General features: G+C 49.6%; 2 protein-coding genes across 4 annotated transcripts in view; both read left to right on the top strand.

The window, feature by feature from the left end:
- Nucleotides 1–9,901, top strand: part of LOC119101193 (uncharacterized) — a 9,954-nt gene extending 53 nt beyond the window's left edge. Inside the window, exons 1-4 of the mRNA XM_037224480.1 lie at nt 1–811; nt 3,825–3,958; nt 6,388–6,471; nt 9,254–9,901. The exon at nt 1–811 is cut by the window's left edge and continues 53 nt beyond it. Coding sequence (XP_037080375.1) covers nt 501–811; nt 3,825–3,958; nt 6,388–6,471; nt 9,254–9,411 — 687 coding nt within the window. The 5' untranslated portion in view covers nt 1–500 and the 3' untranslated portion in view covers nt 9,412–9,901. The remainder of the gene's footprint in view (nt 812–3,824; nt 3,959–6,387; nt 6,472–9,253) is intronic.
- Nucleotides 9,902–13,017: 3,116 nt separating this feature from the next.
- Nucleotides 13,018–20,513, top strand: LOC119101684 (NADH-quinone oxidoreductase subunit B 2). Of its 3 annotated transcripts, none has more exons than XM_037225103.1 (7): nt 13,018–13,084; nt 17,297–17,372; nt 17,861–17,968; nt 18,158–18,261; nt 18,970–19,161; nt 19,873–19,996; nt 20,195–20,513. In XM_037225103.1, exons 2-7 carry the CDS (start codon nt 17,360–17,362, stop codon nt 20,290–20,292), a joined length of 639 nt encoding a protein of 212 aa, XP_037080998.1. In that variant the 5' UTR covers nt 13,018–13,084; nt 17,297–17,359; the 3' UTR covers nt 20,293–20,513. The 3 variants fall into 3 exon arrangements, with proteins under 3 accessions (XP_037080998.1, XP_037081000.1, XP_037080999.1); XM_037225105.1 differs by having other exon boundaries at nt 13,023–13,088; XM_037225104.1 differs by lacking the exon at nt 13,018–13,084 and adding an exon at nt 13,097–13,192.
- Nucleotides 20,514–21,906: the final 1,393 nt, after the last annotated feature.

The following is a 21,906-nucleotide window of genomic DNA, read 5'->3' as shown; positions in this document are numbered from 1 at the left end:
CTGTTTGAGCCCGTGTCAGGAGGGTGGACGCTCGCAGCTCCGCCTCCGAGTGACCGCCGCCTGTGTGAACTCTGCGCTCGCCGTCTCCGAGTGACCGCCGCCTGTGTGAACTCTGCGCTCGCTATCTCCGAGTGACCGCCGCCTGTGCCCTGAGCTGTGACCCGGCCCGCTTGGCGCCGGTGGTGGCAGGGTGGCGTGAGCTGTGTCTGGAGGCCCGCTCCCAGACAGGAGCGGACACGGACAGCTGAGCTCTCGTGCTACCTCCAGTGACCTGGGACCGGTGCCGGAGGGTTGGGCCGCTGTTGGGCTCCTCAGGCTTTTTGCCCTGGAGTGGACGGTGGCCAGCGCCACTGCATTGGCCTTTGACCCGACGCTATAGTCCGGGGTGAGGTGCGACCGGTGTCAGCGGGCCCACCTGTGAAGCACGGGCGGCACCAGTGGGCTGGAGTGACCCGTGACCAGCTCGGACCGGTCGACCCGTGACCTGAGCAGGGCCTGACATGTCGGCGTCGAACCGGACGGAGCGGCCGCGGCCCGAGCGCAGACGTCAGCACAAGCTGCGCGCCGAGCTCAGCCAGTGCTGCTACAGGGACCCGCAGCGCGGTCTGCAGCTGTTCCTCTGCTCCCAGTTCTCCACCAACGGCACGGCCGCCCAGGTGATCGGCGGGGCCTACTGCTGCAAGCCGTCGCGGGACCAGGCCTACTGCTGCACCAAGCAGGAGTTTATGGAGGGCATCGGCAATGGCAACGAGGCCCAACCGCGCTGTGGCCGCTGGGGCGGCGGCAGGCGGTTTCATCGGCGACATATGGTGTAAGTCTGACATAGACTGCCATTGATTAAGCTCAGGGGTGAAGCCCTCCCCTCCCCCCTCTCTCCTCAACGTTTTTGGAGGCATAGGCCAGATTTCTGTTAAAACGTTGAAAGTTGCTTTTGGGGTTGACTTTTGTTGATTTTGATCAAATATTAAGAGGCAGGCACAAACATGGTAGGCAGAGGAAGGAGACCTGACCCTCTCCATAGATATACAGTGCTCCATCCGTACCTGCGCTAGTGGTTTGCAGCCGGAAAACGACTCATCTTCTTGCCACCTAGACTTTCGTATTGCTCCCACGGTGGCTGGGGGTTGTGAGATGTTAGTGCAGTAGAAACTCAACTCATAAGAGTTCACATAGACCTTCAGGCTTTTAGTTCCTGTTTTCGCTTTGGAGTCGAAGTCCTTTCCGAATGATTTTCAGCACCGGGTGACGACTGTCAGTATTCGACATTACCATCTGTTCACATCCGTAACAGATAGTTGTCGGAGCACGATCTCGTCTCGTTTGCTGCATTCAAGACTCAAATAACGTCAATCCTTATTTGAGTTGTTGCCATTGAGTACTTTGGTCCAATGGTGCACCTCCTGGACACAAGTGCTAATAGACCAGCTCCACTCGTCCTCCCCTGCACCCAGGGGTGGGCGAGTGAGGCTGGAGACCCCTTCCCTCCCCACGCCTCTCCCTCCTAACCCAGAGGCAGCCCACCACCGGTTTGGCGGCTAGGTTCAGCCCCAGATCCTCCAGCATCCATCAGTTCGGACAACACGCACGTGCGTGGTCGCCGCTCGCCGTTACGGAACGGTACACGTCCTCTGGCTTTACAGACCTTCTTGCTCTTTCTTCTTTCTGAAGGACCGTTGGGTCTTCTCGTCGACCTGACGTTTCACCTATTGAAGGTGGTTTCCTACCGTTTGGTACTTTTCACGTATTGCTACATCAGACGCTTAAGATTTGACCAGTGATACCAGGTTTCTCGAGATCTTTCTGAACAGCCCAGAATTTCGGTTTGAAGTAGCCGACCCTGCGGGGGAAATCCCATTTGACTCCATACTCACCACTATGACAGAAATGCATTGTATTCGTCTTGCTTTTCCAACGAGTGTAATCTGTAATATTTGCGACACACTGATGGTTCCAAATGTTTGTGTTACAAATGTTACGAAAGCTTGAAACACTGTTTAGAAGAAAAAAGCGAACGTGAAGCTATTATCCCGCGAATTCAGCGAAACGCTTTACTATCGTTTTAATTTCTCCACAGTGGCTCTTTTCGAGGCTCATTCTGCCTTTGGAAATGGAGCGTCATATGATTCATGTGACACACTGGCTTAAACTTCAACGACCCAGCTTCTCGGTAACAGGCTCTCGCCCGCTGGGCCAATCACAAAAGGCATTTTATTCGCACCAGTAGAAGTGCGCGCGGTAGATGACATGGCGGCAATGGTCGCGACTGCAGGAAAGAAGACGCTTTGCTGTTGCGAAGCGTTGACAGCGCTGTTTGAGCTCGAAATCATAAGACTGACATCCTTACTATGTCTTGACGGTGCTGCGGTTGCGCCACCCAGTGTTACTATTGGGCGTAGCTAGTGCTGACGTTCCGTTAGAGTATGTTTTTGAGATATTCCCGACATGTGGGGTACTCTACTTAATCGCTCGGCTGTAAACCTGCCGAACAGGTCCAGCCTTTGTGCTTTGATGACACCCTGGTCTGCGACGTGAGTTTCGAGAGGGTGCTTGGGGCATCCTGTATAAATGATAAAAGTATCGTGTAATCACAACAATCGCATGCTTCTTTAGAGCCTGAATTAATATATATATATATATATATATATATATATATATATATTTACACATACATTCAGACCTCATTCTAAATAGGTGCTTTCACTAAAAAACAACACAAAGGAAACACACAATTTCAACTAGCTGAGAATAAGGCTCCTGAATCCGTGGGGAGGGGGTATAGTAGCCGGATGTCTAACCTTACCCCGCGACCCCAGCCGCACTGCTTCACATAAAGCACCGGTGCGCTGTTGCTGTGCTGGTGACCAAAGCGTGCGCCCTGTATGACCAGGCAGGCTGACCAGGGTCCAGAGAAAGCTGTCGTTTTAAGAGTTTGCATTTTTCCATACTGTTCCATGTATGCTGTCATTCGCTGTTATTCGGAGCTCATATCAATGTGCTTAAGTCTGTATCATGAGCTTTACACAGTCGCCCCAGCACGATCATTTATTTTGTCTTCTAAGTCCTCGGGACGTTGTTGTGCCACGGGTGATTATTGTTTACGATCCAGCTCTGTTCTAATAAGATGTTGTGGCAAGCGTTACAGATCGTCATGGGTAAGATTTACTTTACCCAATCTACTTGCAACCCATGCTCCTGTGCCCATACCCAAACGCTTTCTATCCAATCCTAAACGAAAAAACCCATCCGTTACACAATTCATTTTTTCAGTTTTTTTCATTATATGGTAAAGAGCAGTTCTAGGCCAGTTAATCTATTCTTTTCGTCGCTTAACGACAAAGAAGCGCAAATAGACGTTGACTTTTACGTAAGCACTGTGTAGCATTTCTTGAAGCACGTACCCGGCATTTTGTAAACGTTTTGCCCGTACCCGTGCCCATATATATATATATATATAGAGAGAGAGAGAGAGAGAGAGAGAGAGAGAGAGAGAGAGAGAGAGAGAGAGAGAGAGAGAGAGAGAGAGAGAGAGAGAGAGAGAGAGAGAGAGAGAGAGTGAGAGAGAGAGAGAGAGAGAGGAGAGAGAGAAGAGAGAGAGAGAGAGGAGAGAGAGAGAGAGAGAGAGAGAGAGAGAGAGAGAGAGAGAGAGATTATATATATATATATATATATATATATATATATATATATATATATATATGTGTATATCTGCATCTTTCACAAAAGCAGTACACAACCCAATTCGTTGCCCGTTCCATTACATTCAATGGGTTTACCCAACTGATGGAGTCTTTTCAGAGGCTTGTCACTTTTGCTGGTGTTTCCAGACCACGAGTGGCACTGACCGTAGGCTCCGTCCTGCTCCTGATCATCATCGCCATCATCATCTACTTCTGTTTGAAGAAGAAGCTGCTGAGCAAGAAGCGAGAGGGCCGGGTACACGGCTGGCTGGTGCCCAACGGTGGGTCACGGTAGCATTCCAGGCGGTGTGCCATTTGCCTACCCGTAAATGCTCACAATTGCGTAGGTTGTTAAGTGCATGTGCGATAAACATTATTCACTTAGATAAGACAGTATTCCTCGGAGAATATATATATATATATATATATATATATATATATATATATATATATGAAGCTTACTTGCGAGGGGGGGTTCATATCAGCATACACCGATTCCCGTATACTTCTTGTTTAACCAGCGATGCGTTTCACAGCTTACAGCTACTGCATTGTCGGGTAAAACCCACGTCGTATGCCCATCATAATGGCTCAACACACGTACACGACAAAAGCGGTGGTAAAATACCACGCATGCGCATGCAATGACACACGACCTGACCCAGCCAGACTGATATATTTTATGTTGTCACGGCTTCTACAGATATGATTTGATGCTGTTTAGCGCTGGACGTTTTTCCAAAATTTATTAAGACTAATAGTTGAAAATCAAGCGCGAAACATGCCTTGCTTAAGATATATGCATTCTCGTGTCGGAGGAGGTCAGGTTTTGCAAAAAAATTTCCCGTCCGCATAAATTTAAGCAGATGCTGCTGAAAACGACAGCGCAAGTCACGATGTGCGGAATCTATATCAGCGTTCCCACGGAACGCACAATAAAACTCGTATACGACAGTCTATCGATAGGATTTTGGTGAAATATTCTCGTCTTCAAAGTAGGAACCTCCTGAGAAGAAGCTCACCAAAAAATCCTAGGTTTTAAACATGGACAGAATTTCGATAGGAGGCTGGTCAGTTGACGTTTTAGGCTTTAAGACTCCGAGCCAAAGAAGGGTGGAGTAAAATCCTTTTTGAATTTCAGAACGTCAATGATCCTAAAAAAGAAAATATTATAAAATCAATGAGCATGGGAGTGAATACATGGATAATCCTCGGGAAAATTCATTGCTACTTGAGGATTGATTAACCCGTAAGGAAATCAGGAGGTTATCCATTTATATGTATTTGGGGGTTTCCCGATTTTCGGCATCCTTCCTTGTCCAGGCCACTTGACGTTCCGAAACTCAAAAGGTGTTTTGTTTGCCGTAGATAAGCTTAAAATGTTAAAGCCTCAAGCGTGAATTGATTTGTCTCCTATCGAAATTCTATCCATTTTTAGATTATAGGATAATTCTGGTGATTTCCTTCTCAGCAGTTTTCTTCTTCAAACATCAGAATCGATGGTCTAAATGCTGCCAATCGACTGTTGTATACGACTATCGTTTTCCCACGTGTGGGGAATCCTACATAGGCTCACACTCACGAACTTGCACAATCACGTTCGGCAGCATAAGCGTAAATATTTCTGGATGCGGCAATTTCTTGCAAAATCAGCCACCTCTCCCATACGAGAAAAGACATTTACATACGGGACTCAAGTTTTGGTTTCCAATTTTAGCATCTTAAGCAGGACATATTTTGCGCCTGATATAAGAATCTTCTAGTCTGTATACATTCACAAAAGACGCTCAACTCTAAAAAAATATGGCTTTATCGTATCCATTAGACATTGTGACACACTTAAATACATCGGCATCTTTGGGGAGCGTCGTGTGCCATTGCATGTACGTGTGTGGCAGTTTAGTTCTGTTTGTGTCGTGAGCTTGTGTTAAACCACCATAGTGTATACTGTACGTATGTGTTCTTTGTCCGATGACGCAACCGTTCTGAGCTGGGAAACGCGCGGCGAGTTACAGGAGTATGAATGTACAATATATATATATATATATATATATATATATATATATATATATATATATATATTACCGTTCTGCAGTGAGAAGTTTCAGCTCCATTTCATCCTGCAACCTCAATCTGGATAAGCAGTACTTTACACTTCCGAACCTAGCTTACTACACTTCAGAAGTTGCACAGTCACGTTCATCCTACATATATATATATATATATATATATATATATATATATATATATATATATATATACTTGAGCCCACTGGGCTACTTGATTAACGATGTCATGTTTGCTGGCTGGGAGAAAACGTGGAACAAAATGTGATTTTGGGGTTCGGAAGGAAAGGTGGAGTAATGTGATGAAAACATTACACATTCGTGCTGGGCTTACGAAAAAAACAACATCCTGTGTACAAAATTTATTACAGAATGCGTTCGCCGTAGGCGGGGTTGTCTCACAACCGTTCCGCACGTGTCGATTATTATGTTTACCACAGGAAGTGGAGAGAACTGTTTGCCCAGGCTGATGAAGGTTCAAATAGAGCTAAAACGTGTCATTGCAGAAAGTTAGCGTTTTCCTTACTGGACAGAGCTGAGTGACTATTGTGTATCCGTCGTGTCTTCCTCTCGCGGGATGTATCCCCACATGATCACGCAGGAGTGCCCGTCAGTCAGTTTCACGAGTATCTGTGCTGTGTCAGGAGGGACCAGGCCGGAGTCGATGCTCCCAGCAGGTGCAGCAGTCACACCCAGCGGCCTCATCACGCCATACCAGCAGACGACCGGTATGTGCAGACATACACGGGCATCACCCCCGCCTGACTGAGCCTGGCGAGCACGGGCCACTCTTCCCAAGCATAGCGAGACGTGCAGAAATTTGCGGCACAAAACACGCGCTTGGTCCGCCCGTGGGCTCATCTTGCAGTTCATTATCAGTTCATGATTAGAACATGGATAATTTTCATGTTCTGTGCTCGCGTGAGCATTTGGTGCCAGCGGCGTAAAATGCGGCGCATGGAGCTGCGGATCGTCACACGCGCTCGTCTGCTCTCACTTAAACGATCGTGACCATAACCGTGACAATGACCTTTTTGGCAGCATTATGAGCTTTATGACCGAATGCCCCAAACCAATGGCCAGTCACAAGCTTTATCACGGATTTGCTGACCTAAATGATGGCACATGTGATCGGGCGCTCGTTACAACGTGGTACCTGGCACCAGGCCGCACTGTTACCGGGACTGGCCTGGTGTAGCCTGTGTGACCGGCGGCGGTGGACGCGTGACCCGTATTTCCTGGTCCTGACCTGTCCCGGCCCGCGATTTTGGCCGATTTCAGCTGGCTGATGCTGACAGCTGAGATTTATTGCTAGCTGACGACGAGAGTTATCGTCACCGGAGGCCGACCGGGGGCAAAGCAAAGTTAGCTTCTTTGTTGGCTTGATGTCTTCATGCATTTGTGCCTTATGCCCATGCCCACTGAATATGGGCTTTGGTCACAGATGTTAAAACCGACGCAGGCCTTGCTGAACTTTTTCGGGAAGACCCGGAGACTCCCGTGGTAGAATTCCGCACACAAAAGCACAGTTTTCAGTAGAAAATCTGAGCCCTAGAGGGCAAACTGCGGAAAGCGTTGCTTCGAAGCTCGAATCAGGTACACTAATTGTACATGAATGTGTTCAGAGAAATTTCTACCTGGCAGGCGGCGCAATCGCGTTCGTGCATGGTAGTCCATTCACCGACGTTTCATGTTGATCGGCTCGCTATTCGGGGCAAATGAGGGCCTTGAAAGCCGCGGGAAGCCCATTCAAACAACGGTCTCAGGGTCAGGGTGTAGTCGTGTTGACGAGGCAAGGCCATACCAGACCACACCAGAAGCCCGGTCTGTCTGGTGGGTCCGGAGCTGGTGTGCCATCCGCCACCATACCAGAGGCCCGATCTGTCTGGTGGGTCCTCAGCTGGTGCGCCATATCAGAGGCCCAGTCTGTCTCGTGGGTCCGCGGCCGGTGCGCTATACCAGGGGCCCGGTCTGTCCCGTGGGTCGGCAGCCGGTGTGCTATACCAGGGGCCCGGTCTGTTTCGCGGGTCAACAGCCGGTGTGCTATACCAGAGGCCCGATCTGTCTGGCGGGTACGCAGCCGGTGCGCTATACCACAGGGCTGGTTGGTCTCGTGGGTCAGCAGCAGGTGCGCCATACCAGGGGTCCGGTCTGTCCCGCGGGTCAGCAGCCGGTGCGCCATACCAGGGGTCCGGTCTGTCCCGCGGGTCAGCAGCCGGTGCGCCATACCAGGGGCCCGATCTGTCTCGTGGGTCAGCAGCCGGTGTGCTAAAGCAGGGGCCCGGCCTGTCTCGTGGGTCAGCAGCCGGTGTGCTACACCAGGGGCCCGGTCTGTTTCGCGTGTCAACAGCCGGTGCGCTATACCAGGGGCCTGGTCTGTCTCGTGGGTCAGCAGCCGGTGTGCTACACCAGGGGCCCGATCTGTTTCGTGTGTCAACAGCCGGTGCGCTACACCACGGGGCCTGTTTGTCTCGTGGGTCCACAGCAGGTGCGCCATCCGTCACCAGCGTATGAATGAACCATTAGTGCGGCGCGCCATCGCCGCTCTGCTGTGACAATGGCTCAGTGACTGACTGCTGATGACAGCGGGCTAGCCAGCGGGCGCGTGGCCCGACTGTTACTGGCAGTGCCCTAGAACCAAAACCAGCGCGACTTCTCAAAGGAACGGGTGTGAGTCCATCTTCCCTGGCCGGTAAAGAATGAGTGGAGTCGTTATCAATGGGGCAACCATGAAAGGAACTGTTTAAATGAGCTTTTACGCCTTGAAAGGCGCTTTTTATATGACGGTAGAGTAAGATGTACGAATTGGGATTCTTCTTCGTGAGAGTGCCCCTGTTCACGTCATTTCTGGCCCACTTTCGCATGACCGAAGAACATCTCATTTACGTTTTGTCAGTGACAAACTGTGTCTCACTGTTATGAGCTGCTTCGTCTCTACTCGTCTTCAGCAGTAGAAAGCCCCTATTACGCAATCGATTGTTATTTCAGCCGCCTGATTCGGAGGTGAAAGGCTGTCTGTTGATCGAAGCATTGCGCAGGATCATCACATTGCTCATTTTCCTACCGACTGGTCGACAATGATCACGGGTTGTAGTTTTGGCAGTCGTCCAAGCGTGCATTAACTAATGACGTTTTTTGACCTTCGCATGCTGCGTTGGGCTTCATGGTTGGTTCAAACATTGGACGTTGGAATGTCAAGCTTAACTATGCAGGACCCTGAGGACGAACACGAGGACTAGCATCGCACCGTCGCATTCGCCCACGTGGCATGCTGCCACTGTGTTTGCAGAAGTGTTCTATCTGCCGCACTGGACATAGCCCGTGTACACACGCGACCTGCCATTGCAGGGGTGTCCATCCCAATGGCGATGGCGCCCCTGATGACACTGGCGACAGTGGGCGACGGTGTCATCAATGCCGCCCGCGCAACGCGCCCTCACCATCCTTGCAGGGGTGTCCAAGCTAACAGCCGACCGTCGCCTGCCTGATACGCTACCACCGTGGTTGCAGGGGTGTACAGCCTGCCGGCCAGCAACCACCCGGTGCAGTACATTGGCGGATCTCAGTGTCCGCTGCGCGAGTACGGCCCGCTGCAGCCGGCCTACCCGGGCCGCCAGTTCGGCAACGTGCCGCCGGCCGCCCTGCCCGGGGTCACGGAGGTCAGGTGAAGCCCGGCCCGGGGGCGCCGCCGTCAGCTGCAGACGGCCGCGACTCGGCCACAGCTCTTCCTATGAGCGGAGCTCGGCCGAGTTTGTCGTTTTCGAGTGCCTTAAACACATGCCTTTGTCTTGCCAACAGCAGCGGACTCGGCGCTGTTTCGTGCGTGGCCTGTACGGTCCGCCAGAGCCTAGCTGGATGGATGGCAGGCAGCCGGGAAGTGCCGGATCCCGGGCCCTCCCACACAGTTGATACGTTACGACGATGCGTCGATACAGGATATACGTACTTGTCAATCTCTATATTGCACCTGCAGTATTTACCACCTACTGTAAATGCACGGGCGGCCGCAAGAAATGTGTTGTTTCAGTCGGGTTTTATATATTGTGTTTGGGGAGCGTCGCGCGAAAACAGCTGGAAGAGGTGCAGGACTGATGAAGAAGCAATACTCAAATATATTTTGAAGGAATGTGTAACTCCTGAGCTCGCTTTTGACATATCTGTGATGCTTAAGTGCTCTTCGCTATCTAATAAATAACATTTTCGTAGAATCGTGTTTCAAATATCATGGCAAGTACTCACGCCTACACTCGATGGGGACTGTCACTGATGTGATATGTCGCAGGTAAGCTAGGTGCAAGGAGTCTTGCTTACTATTGCACGTGTGCCATCACATCCGAGCAGCATCGTCGTACTGCTAGGAAAGATGCTACACGTGTCTTCATGATCAAAATGCGTCACATGTCTTCAAAGTCAAAACTAGTGCATCGCAAAAATGCATCGCAAATATTGTGCGTTAACATGCGCTCGGGTGGGGGTCACATTAACCCCGCCGAAGGTTTTTCCAAAATGGTTTCCGAACGGCGCGGCATAGCCGAGCCAAATTTTGATAGCTGTAGACAATTGAATAGCGGATCGTGTGAAATCAAAAATTTAGACGTACCCCGTAAGGTCGCTGACCTATGGCAGGTTAAAATCAGGCCATGGTCTCAGCGAAGGCAATTTATAGGGAATCCTTCAATCTAATCCAACAACGGAATGTTAGATGAAGCCATACATATATGAGATGCTTTGTTAGGCAACACAGCAGTTGAATGAGCGAATTACACTGACCTAAGGTTAGGTATGAAGGTCACACCAAGGTCAAAATCAAGCTGTTTTATTACCCTAGGGTTTGCTGTATGGGAGAGTTTCTGATGCTCATTTCGAATTTATTGATAGCAGGAATCGCATTGTACATCTTCCATGGACTTCTTAGAGGTCAGGAGAGGTTGTTGACCAAAAATGACCTAGGTCAACACTCTGTTTTAGAAACAAGCTGCCTAGCGTAATATTTGTCGCTTAGTCAAATACAAAACTCAAAGCAATCTTGTATGAGTTCAGTCGCCTTGATCTTCAAAGGTTAAACGAGGCCAATGACCTTAAATACGAAGGTGACCTTTTGCTTAGAAACGGTTATCTATGTTCTGGGGACACTTTGGAGACCAACCTGTAGCCTAACATTGTTTGACCTTTTTTTACTCGAAGGTCATAACTTAGGAACCTGAAACTTTAACCTAGGTGATTTTGCGTACAGGCAAACACACCCTGTAAATTTTGTGTCTCTAGCTTTCTTAGTTACCGAGACCTCAGGGGGCTCAAATTGCCCCCCCCCCCCCGCCCGAGCGAAGGGTATCTAGCCGGCCACCCGGGCGCGTGGTAAACTTCTTGACTTTCATTGGAAGGCCAGACATGCACTAAAAGTTTACTTTGTTACGAAATATTCTTACCGAAATATAAAACATTAAATGGATTATTCCACATTATATGGTGTCTATTCCACATTATACTCCACACTATATTCCATATTCCACACCAATATGGTGGGACCCCTGAACGATCGGAAGCGCCCCGGCAGGCTAACATATAGGACCCGGTCGGAGTACAGGGTCCCTGAACAAAGGGCAATAACCGAAGATCAGTATACATGAATTAACACTCCTGTGTAATCAAGAGTGCCCGGGCAGGTTAGCAGGGAGTGCTCTGACAAGTGAAGGGTCCTCAGCAAATAAATAAAAGGGAAAGAGCCATAGGTCGATGAAGAGGGACCCTGAGCATCGAGTGCCTCGAAGCGTTACCTTATATGGGGCCCCCGCAACAGCACGGGGTACTCCAAGCAAGTGGAAAGTACCCGACATGAAAAACCCTGAGAAAAAAAGAAAGAAAAAAGAAAGCCCCTGAGCAACCGAGTATACCCCGACATTTGGGGTCCCGGCAGCAGCGGCGGGGCGGGGGAGACCGCTTATCCCGCAGGCGCAGCGGTCTCCGCCGAGCCCGCGCCGCCCGCCGTGCCTCCGGCCGCGCCGCTGCCCGGCGCGTCTGCGCCCAGTCCGCCGGTGAGCCCCGGGGCCGCGGCGACGCCCAGACCGGACACGGCCGCCAGGTGTCCAGGTTATTTATAGTAACCATGCTTGACTGTATGCATCACATGATCATCAGTGGAATGCCACGTTGACTGTGCCATCTGTTGATAAAAGAGGGGAATAGGGGCAGGACTCAAAGATGCCTGCATAGTGTTATCTAGCGGTAGGAATCCAAACTAGCCTGGTTGCCGTGGATACTGGACGTTTTGAACACTGGACTTCACGACTCTGGACTTTGCGACTCTGGACTTTGCGTCCCTGGACCTTATGAACGTCCCCCATGGGCACGGAATCGAACGTTTTCTGGACTTCATGAACACTGGGCGCTGCAATCCTGGACGATATGAACACTGGACGCTGTGATCCTGGAGTTAATGATGGCTCCCCATTCATCGTTTCGATCACTCTATTCAATACTAATGAAACCCCATACTTTTTGCGGGAAAGACGTTCCATTAGTAGAACACTAAGGACACATTACTGTTCCCGGTCAAGGGCTGAATGGCCATTTTGTCCCATCGATGAGTGTCTTCTGGCTGCCATTCTGGCGGCACGGAGGCAGCATCCCCTAGTAAATCCAGAGGCCCTTAGAGGGATACATCATATCACATTGGCCTTCTCCCTGACGCGGAAAGCCTTCGGATTCGCGCAGTTGGCCCCGGATCGACGCAGGAAGCCTCATTGAGGCAACAAGATCTTTGATCGCCGCAGGTGATCAAATAATGGGCACGTAGACTCCAGTTCGGTTTAACGGGCCACGCTGGAATCGTGATGGAGGGCCAAACGTTCCGTACTTCCGTACGTACGAGACCTCGACCAGTGTAAACCACGCGCCCGGCCTTGTCCCTGCTTGAGAAATGGGCCCCTAGAGCTAAAAACAGCGCGGAGCTGAATGTTCGGTCTTGCCGATCTCTGGCCGAAAAAGAGGAACGCGCTGTCTCAATGGTCCCCAATCGGTGCAAGAGGCCCTCTAGCTTTAAACTCGACGGGAGATGACATTGCGGTGCTGGTAGTGTTCGCTGAGCCAAATATTGTTGTGTGCTCGCGGTTTGGTCCTTTCTTGTGGGGTTCTTGCGTGCTTATCCGTGATTTTTGAGAAGTATATTTGCGTTCACACTCACCCACGCTCGATTCATTCGGCCAGAGTTTTCAGTAGATATGGTAGCAGAACTGGATAATAATTTACCAGCATTTTATTGCGACGTACTAGGCTGTCCAAGGCAAAACTGGAGGGTCTGTCCTCAACATTGGAGACAGGGGAACACCGAATTCATCCGAGGTGGTAGGTGTATAGTCGTGGTTGTGATATTTTGCAAAGAAGAGGCCTTGCGGTAGCGCTTGCCTTGTTTTGATATCAACAATCACTCCCGTCGGCGATTAGCGTGCTGAGGTGATTTGATTACGTAATGCGCATCTCCTTGGTGCCCTTCAGTGATATTTCAGTTAGTGGAAGAACTTGAGTGTGTAGAGGTGGCACTAGGGTAGCTGTCTTGGTTACCTGTTAGGCAACTCCTGTATACATGACACAATCTAATGGCTGCAGAATGCACTGGATTGACAAACATGAGATCCATGTCTCTTGTCACCAGAATTCATTATGATTCTAAGAATGCATTAGAACTCAGATGAGGATGTTTCTGCAGTAAAATTTTGTATGTCTCATCACTATTATGGTGAGATACTTGTGCCAGATGCTTGCAAATTATAGTTGCTGGTAATGGAACTGCTGTTGTTGTTTGGGTGGTGTTAAGGGAATAATGGGCTGAGTTAAATGCTGATAAAATATTAATTGATCTCTTTGCCCACAAATGTGGCCAGCTGGAGCATTATCAAATGTAGAATTATGGAAGCATAAAAGTGATATGCTAAATGAAGTTAAATGGTTTTCTTGCAAAGATTGTTCTCATAGTCAATGAGAGGCAAGGGCATGCAGTGAGCATAATATTGTTCAGCATTAAACTGGCACTGATGGTCGGTCGACAATGTTTTGAATAGCAAATATAATAGTTATGAAGTAATATTTGGGAAATAATAAGCTCCATTCATGAAGAGTAAAATTAAATTGTGCTGCATGCATGGCAGATTGAATTGATTGGTTTGAATTTTGTCATGCATTGTAATGTAGCAGCTGGACCAGCTGAGGTGCATACCTTAAGGGTATGTGTGAGTGACAATGAATGAAGAAGCTGTTAAGTATTGTGAATTCTGGTATACAGGCACTCAAACTGTTACCTTGTGCCTATGGGCATAAGGCACATAGTGCCTACTGAACTCTTAGGTTATGCATCAAGTTTGCCATCATGTGTGCGGTATGATCATGCAGTTGAGGTGCGGAAATACCCCAAGAGCCATTTATAAGTTGAATATGGGGCCTTTCATAGTATAGCCTGATTAAATTATGTCCACTGTTGTGATTTCCTGTGTACACATTTTCTCTGCACACTAAACATCTGTAAAGTTTTGGTCTCATCACTGGGCCTAATGGAAAGTGTGTAACACCTAGTAGTGCTTCTATTGTGGCAATGTTTTATTCCATAGCAGCAAACCTGAAGAGAAGGTGCTTTTGCTGCGGTATTTCAGGTGTCTAGCAGTTTTGCAGTGCAATCTGTGTTTCAGATGAGAATTATCAGTGCATTATCAGAAACATCTTTAATCATTGTGTTACACCTAGTCGTACTGTTGTGAATGCATAGTGTCAGAGTTTTCCTGCCCTGGCAAATGTGAACAGTTCATCTGTTCAGAGGAAATGGTACTCATCACCTCAGATGTCAGATAGCTCAGCATCTGAGTATGCCTTCCTAAGTGACATGGATGCTCACTACAAGTGTGGACAGGAAAAGATAGTCAATTGTACAGTGAGACATGATTGGAAATGGGAGTACCAGATTTAATTTGTGCCACACAGCAAGTAATTAGTAGTTGCATGTGCATCCCAACTGCAAAGTCTGCAGGGCATAGCTTCCTTTCCTTCCACCCTATATATTGAGGGAGGGTCTCCGCTTTGTCTCAGAGACCCACAACACTGTTTATCACCGCACCCCTGGCTGATAGCAGGATCCTTTTGGTTCCTCCAGGGCTCATAGGCTATGATAGGGAGGTCATTTGGCTGGTACTGTGGGACCCCAACTTGTCCATTTTCCACATATGGGGCTCTGCATGGAAGGGGACAATGTCCAGAGCTGGGGCCCCTAACCAGGGGGCATGTCATTGTCTCAGGGTTTTCCTAGTGGTTCAGGAGCAGTCCCTTTGACTGAACTCTGAGGGCTGTGGCTCTGCCCTTTTTTGGCTGATGAGGGGGTCCTTGCCAGCATGGAGCCCCTGTTCAGTGTTGTGTATCTGTGGAGCACCTCTTCAATGCTGTGGGTCCCCTATTCAATATTGGAGATCAGTGGCAACTGAACAGGTCACCTATTCAGTCTCCTGCTCAGTGCCAGGGCTCCTTGGCCAATAGAGTGACCCCCCAGTGAAGTAGAGGCTCCTGAGCGATGCTGGAGGATGCTCTCTGATATCCTTGGTTGTTGGCACTTATCCTGTTCAGATATGGGTAGATGCCCATAACCGGGCCCCTGTTAATTATCAGGGTCACCTTTACAACGCGGGGACCTCTGACCGATCCCAAACCCTGGTTGGTCCTTCGAGCCTTTTGATCCTGAAGGGCTGGCTGAGGGCCCGATCTACGAGAGAATGTATAGTCTCCGAGCTCCCTTGTGCCTGTCCCTGGCTGGGATAATGCCACCCGATTCACCAGCCCATGGGATGCTGTCATACGCCGCCTACGCTATCCGAATGGCATGTGTTAACATTCAAAACTATGCATTCAAACTACACACAGTATTGTGAGCAGGAAACCTTTTAGAAATTTAAGCAATTTATGTAACAATTGATTGCAGGTACTGCGCGTGCAGGGGCGCTGCTCGTTGGCACATATGGAGACATGTATAATTTATAGGCATGTTTATAGTCATAGGTACACCACAGACCAATGGTACATCGTTGTCCATAACAATATCTTCTCCAGGAATGTCGGAAGTGTGGGAAAAACGGGCATTGACATTCTTTGTAAGAAGTAGTGTCGCGTGGACTTTCCTGCGCTAGAAGTCTGCCGCATTAACGTTTATGCGTTGTGAATTCTTGAATTGCAAGTAATGTTACATATAGGTTGCATGTTAGAAGTAATGTCGCGTAGATGCAATGTCGTGCATAAGCTTTACACTCGAATATAGTCGCATGGAATTGTATGCGTTAGAAGTTTTTGCATGAGACACTATATTGTGCATAAGCTTTTGTATCGGATACTTTGGCGTGTGGAAGGAATTTAGGGTAGATGTTTTATGTTAGACGCTTTGTCACGTAGAACTTTATGCGTTAGAATTTGTTGCATAGAAGAAATGTTGCGAAGTTCTTGTGTGCAGGTTTTGTCGTGTAGAAGTTTATGCGCTAGGAGTTCGTGCGGTAGAAGTCACTTCGCTGAAAGTTTTGTTGGGAGGATTTTCGTGCGGAAGCATTGTCATGTACAAGTCCCTGTGTTAGCACTTTTGTCGCATACGAGTTTGTGCGTTAGAAGTTCGTGCGTTAGAAGTAATGCGACGTAGAAGTCTTGTCACGTAGAAGTAATGTCGCGTAGGGGTTTATGCATGCGAACTTCGTACATTAGGAGCGACAGCGCGAAGCGGTCGTGCCATGGAAGTTCTGTGTTTGGTAGTATTTATGTTAGAAACATCGTCTGCCCCCCCCCCCCTAATTGCCTGAGTTATGCACCACAAAACGTGGTTCGTGTTCGCGACCTGGAGTTAAGGCGTTAAGGTGGTCGAAAGCCAATTGCTGTTTGTGGATGCGGTGATTCGTGCTGATACGCTCCAAACTCGGATGAGTCAATCGTCATATTCGTCTTAACCGTGAACACAGTTTGACCATTGAGGATGTGACATTGGTCTGATATCTGTATGACATCATGCATCCTGGGGTGACTTTAAAATAGGCGGCAAGAAATAGTCTGCGCAAGTTTGTGGGCGCCTTACTTAGACGCCATAGGATTGGAAACTTGGAGAGCATAACTGAGAACTGCAGAGACTGATGTTGAAAATGGCTGCCACAGTTCAAAACCCCATTCAAATGCGCAACAGTCATTCAGATGTGCCATGAACAAATTCTGCTCAAGGTGCTTATTCAACTTGGATGCGAGACATCATTCAGTATGCGGATAAAACAAGGCCTTGCATGTAGCGCTACATTGTAGGGGTTGATGCCGAAACAAAAACCGACGCAGGTGCGATAACGAGGCAGACCGTGTGGCTGGCCACTGGCTGATGGGGTAACGAGACAGACCGGGTGACTGGCCACTGGCTGATGGGGTAGCAAGACAGACCGTGTGACGGGGCTTGTTACGAACGTACACCAACTACGTGACTTGATCACCGTGACACAAAGATCGCATATCATGCCTTGTTACTTTTGTGTGAAACAATGCGTGACGCTTAGTACTATTTGTCCTCAGACTTTTTCCGGGAAAGCAAGGAGCAACAAGCTTTGTTGATTGACTTTCGACCTGTCAGCCACGATGGCTCTGTCTGGTAAGCGGCGCCCGGTGTATGTAACTGGGGCGTGCTAGATATATGTGAGATTTGTATCAGTCACTGCTTTATGTTTGTGAAACATTTAAAGTTGATAGTGCTGCTCTCACATGCTTCATGCCCGGTATCAACTACTGTTTCCCGTGAATTTTGAAAATGATGCCGAATTATACTTACCCTTTTGCTGATGTTGAATGCTTTACGTTTTCAATTGTGAGGCCGCTTTACTTTTTGAATCAATATTCTGGCCTTACATGGTTGCAACTTGAACGTACTATGTTTGGAAAAATGCGAGGAAAAAGGAAAAGTCGCTACTCTCATGTGTTCGAATTTGCGTAGGCAGAACGAGTCAAGTGTTAAGCAATCGTTGGCTGGTTGGGCAAGAAAAGTTGTATTGCTTGAGCCTTCCGCAAGAGCCGTTTGTGCAGACATGCCGTGTTTGGACTCTGTGTTTTGGTGTTGACCACGTGCTGGGGTTGCGCTGGCAGTTCTGCGTGGTCTGGCCTGCCCGCGTGCCCTGCCGGCCCTGATCCGGCCCCTGGCCGCTCCCGCCCTCCAGCCGACCTTGCAGCAGAGAGGGGCCGCCAGCGAAGTCGGTGAGCCACGTCCAGGGACAACAAATCATCATTGCATTTATGGTTATCCAAGTAGCCACGTGTTCAAGGAAAATATTCGTTTATCAATTGGCTGCCTGCGATGTGTCTGAACTCTGGTGACGCCGAACTGTTGTCAGCTGGCCGTTGTTGGCGCCGTTCGGCCGGTAACAGTACGGCGGCGCTTTGCAGCGGCGCCCGCCAAGCACAAGCCGTACTCGCCGTTCCAGAACCTCAATAATAAGGCCGAGTACGCCGTGGCACGGCTGGACGACCTGCTCAACTGGGGACGGAAGGTGGGAGAGGCCGGGGTGACGGCTCACGGAGCCGGGAGCCGTCGGAGGCAGGGTCGCACCGCCTGCTCCGTGGGGCGGTGACGCGGCACGGCACTGAGCAGGCCTCCATGCTGTCATAGCTGGACGCATCAAAAGCTGCGAGGTCTGATAGAAGACTTGAAAGGTGGATCACCGTGGTGTACCAGCATCGTGGCGTGATATTGCCACATGCCGCAGCGAGTCGACGCAGTGAATCGGTTGTAAAGCTAAATAGTTCTGTGGCTCTGCATTTGAGGGGGCTAGAAAGCGTTGTTCTGGAACCCTAGCTTTCTTTACGTTCGTGAAATATTAAATTGAAAGACTTTTTTGGTGGCCTGAGTTTTGTAACACGCGCTGAGCTGTGTGATTAGCTGGAGGCTTCTGTCGTTTGTGCGGTGCGAACATTGAGGTTAAGTAGTATGCAGACACAGCGACATCCGCGTGTGTTAAGTTTGATTAGTATGCAAATCTTGCAGTAATACTGAATTGTGGCTGATATTCTCCTCCAACATATTAATTTTGAAAACGTGCTGCTGTCTTCGTCTGCGGTACTTGCTATAACCGGGGATATCATGAGCGATTTGATGCAGCCGACAACTGTTCACGTGCCACGCGTGGGTCGCAGTGCCAACGTACAGTGGCCAGGTCTCCACGCCAGCTGGCACCGTCCCCTCGGCCGCGTGTCGACAGGGCTCCCTCTGGCCGCTGACGTTCGGCCTGGCCTGCTGCGCCGTGGAGATGATGCACATCGCGGCGCCGCGCTACGACATGGACCGGTACGGCGTGGTGTTCCGCGCCTCGCCGCGCCAGGCCGACGTCATCATCGTCTCCGGCACGCTCACCAACAAAATGGCGCCCGCCTTTAGGAAGATCTATGATCAGGTCAGGTCACGTTTGGAGGTCTTCATAGCTGTGCATGGGGTTACCCGATGTCGTGTGCAAGGATTTGGAAAAGCTGCGTGCGTGCTGTGATGTGACCCTTGATGCCTTAGGCCACTCGTTCCGTCACCTGCCTGAACTCCCTGTGTATGCTCGCTGTCCCTCCCGCAATGGCTTCGTCGGCCGTCCCGCTTCTTCATGTCGTTGACTTCTTCGGTGGTGATATCACGCCGGATAAGTGTCACGGAGAGTTGAAGCGACGATGGGCGATGCATTCTGTGTTGAGCGCTCAGACTGTGGCCCTGTCGGTTTAGAATCTGGAAGTCAATCTGAGTAGGTGTGCTGTGTTGAGCGCTCAGACTGTGACCCTGTCGGTTTAGAATCTGGGAGTCAGTCCGGGTAAGTGAGCTGTAATGGAGCGCTCAGACTGTGACCCTGTCGGTTTATAATCTGGGAGTCAGTCTGAGTAGGTGTGCTGTAATGGAGCGCTCAGACTGTGACCCCGTCGGTTCAGAATCCGGGGGTCAGTCTGGGTGGGTGTGCTGTAATGGAGTGCTCAGACTGTGACCCCGTCGGTTCAGAATCTGAGAGTCAGTCCGGGTGGTTGTGCTGTAATGAAGCGCTCAGACTGTGACCCTGTCGGCTCAGATTCCCAATTCAGTCCTGGTAAGTGTGCCGTAATGGAGCGCTCAGACTGTGACCCTGTCGCGACAGATGCCGGAGCCACGCTGGGTCATCTCGATGGGCAGTTGCGCGAACGGCGGCGGCTACTACCACTACTCGTACGCTGTGGTGCGCGGCTGTGACCGTATCGTGCCGGTCGACATCTACGTGCCAGGTGAGCGGACGTCACAGCCACGGAGGCCCGCCGCCCCTGCCGTGACGGCCGGCTCACATTCGCCGTCGCCGGCTGACATTCGCGTATTCTTCACTGGCCATCGCGCTCTGTGCCGCCTCTGTGATCAGTGCAGCCGAAGCGAGGGACGACGGCGATCACGATGTGAATGTGCAGCTGGAACGGAGTCTCTCTTTCCAGGATGCCCACCCACCGCGGAGGCGCTGATGTACGGTATCCTGCAGCTTCAGAAGAAGGTGAAGAGGATGAAGACGGTGCAGATGTGGTACCGGAAGTAGGTGATGCAGTCCTTGGTCTGAACTATAGGCAATGATGTAAATAATATGCAGGCGGTGGTTGTCCGCCGTTGTGAGCAGACCGGATCGTCGTCACGTCGAATGTTGCGTGACGGGCCCTCTCGCTCTGCGGGTAACTGGCTGGACAGCGTGACAAGCTGATGCTCGACAAGGGACTGCGAAGTGTGACTTGTCGGGAATGCAATACACTTCCCAACAACAGACCGCCGCTCTGAGACCCTGAAGGAGAGCTCGAGCCTTGATCACGAAAGCGTGATCCGTCTTCACGCGCAGGTCACACGCCGGAGTGCGCACTCGGGAAACTGAAGCCTCATAGAACACCTGGAACCTAATCATCACGTGTTGGAACACGGTCTTGCGTGTACTCATGCTGTACTCATTAGTGTGTTATATGCAGATGCGGTCATTCAGACGTGAACCAACACCCCTAACAAATGTGCTGTCGGGTTTTAATTGGTAGTTGCAGTGTTTGCCAGCAACATTCAGAAGGATAAGAATATTTTTTTTTAGAAATTATTAATATAAATATTTATATTAATATAAATAAAAAGACATTAAGAAGAAACACGCCTGTTGCGTGCTATGTTCACCAGCGATACTCAGAAGGATTCAAAGAAATGCTAGTCTATTGCATATCGATGCTGGTTAGCATTCCCTTTACGCACTAACCACAATCCTTGGCAAAATCACGAGGTGGCCCGCTCATTTGGAGACACCTTTTAACATGCCTGTAGAGAATGAAGCTAACTGATTATGGTGTGACAACTCACATAATCGGGAATCTTACTTGAGTTCGTGGCTTCCGCCTACCAAAAGTGATGTTGCCCGAGCAAAAGCGTAAAATTATACCGCAGGCTAGTGTTTGCCGTGACAATATATGTCACAGTTACCTTGAGGTCCGTTGTTCATATGCGAACGTCTTGCCGGTTCTGCGACAAAATGTCTAAAGACAATAAGTCACGTGGCAAATGGCAAGGCAAAATTCAAGTGGCTAGAAGTCGAATGGGATGAAAGTCAAATACAAGAAATCAAAAAGGTGAGAAGTGAGGAGGACAAAAAGTCACGGCGGAAAGCCAAAATGATCCGAGTCTAAAGCAAAACGTCAAGCAGGCTAAAAGGCAGATAGTTTTAAAAGCGAAAAGCGATAGATGTCAAATGGATAGATACCAAAAAAGCGGAAAGCGTCAAAGTCAAAAGGATAAGATCAGGGGCAGATCCAGAGGGGGCACGGGGTCATGCTCCCCTTGGGCCCGAAGTGGCCTATATGCTTCGAGGGGGCCCCATAGCCGGCCAAACAAATTCGGTTAAAAAACAGAACGTAATAAAATTGGACGTCTTTGAGTTTCTAGGCGATCAATAGCAGTCGCAAGCAAAAATGAAGGGCCCGTGATGAGACAAAATTATTTTTCACCGATTGAGAGGGTGATGATAAGTAGCCCTTAAGACCGCTTACGCTGCTCAGAGGCACTACGCTGTCTCCGGGTGTCCTATATATCCACTTGCGCGGTCAACCTGATCGCTAAGGAGTCTTTGATTTCTTTGTATTTGCTCAGAGGGCCCTGCGCTGTTGGTGGGGCCCTCACCGCTAAAGTGCTG

The sequence above is a fragment of the Pollicipes pollicipes genome, unplaced genomic scaffold, assembly GCF_011947565.3.
Source record: "Pollicipes pollicipes isolate AB1234 unplaced genomic scaffold, Ppol_2.1 Scaffold_4881;HRSCAF=5763_pilon_pilon_pilon, whole genome shotgun sequence".
In the NCBI taxonomy this organism is placed as follows: Eukaryota; Metazoa; Arthropoda; class Thecostraca; order Pollicipedomorpha; family Pollicipedidae; genus Pollicipes; species Pollicipes pollicipes.
Note: the sequence above shows the minus strand (reverse complement) of the source record. Positions and strands in the feature narration are given on the sequence as shown.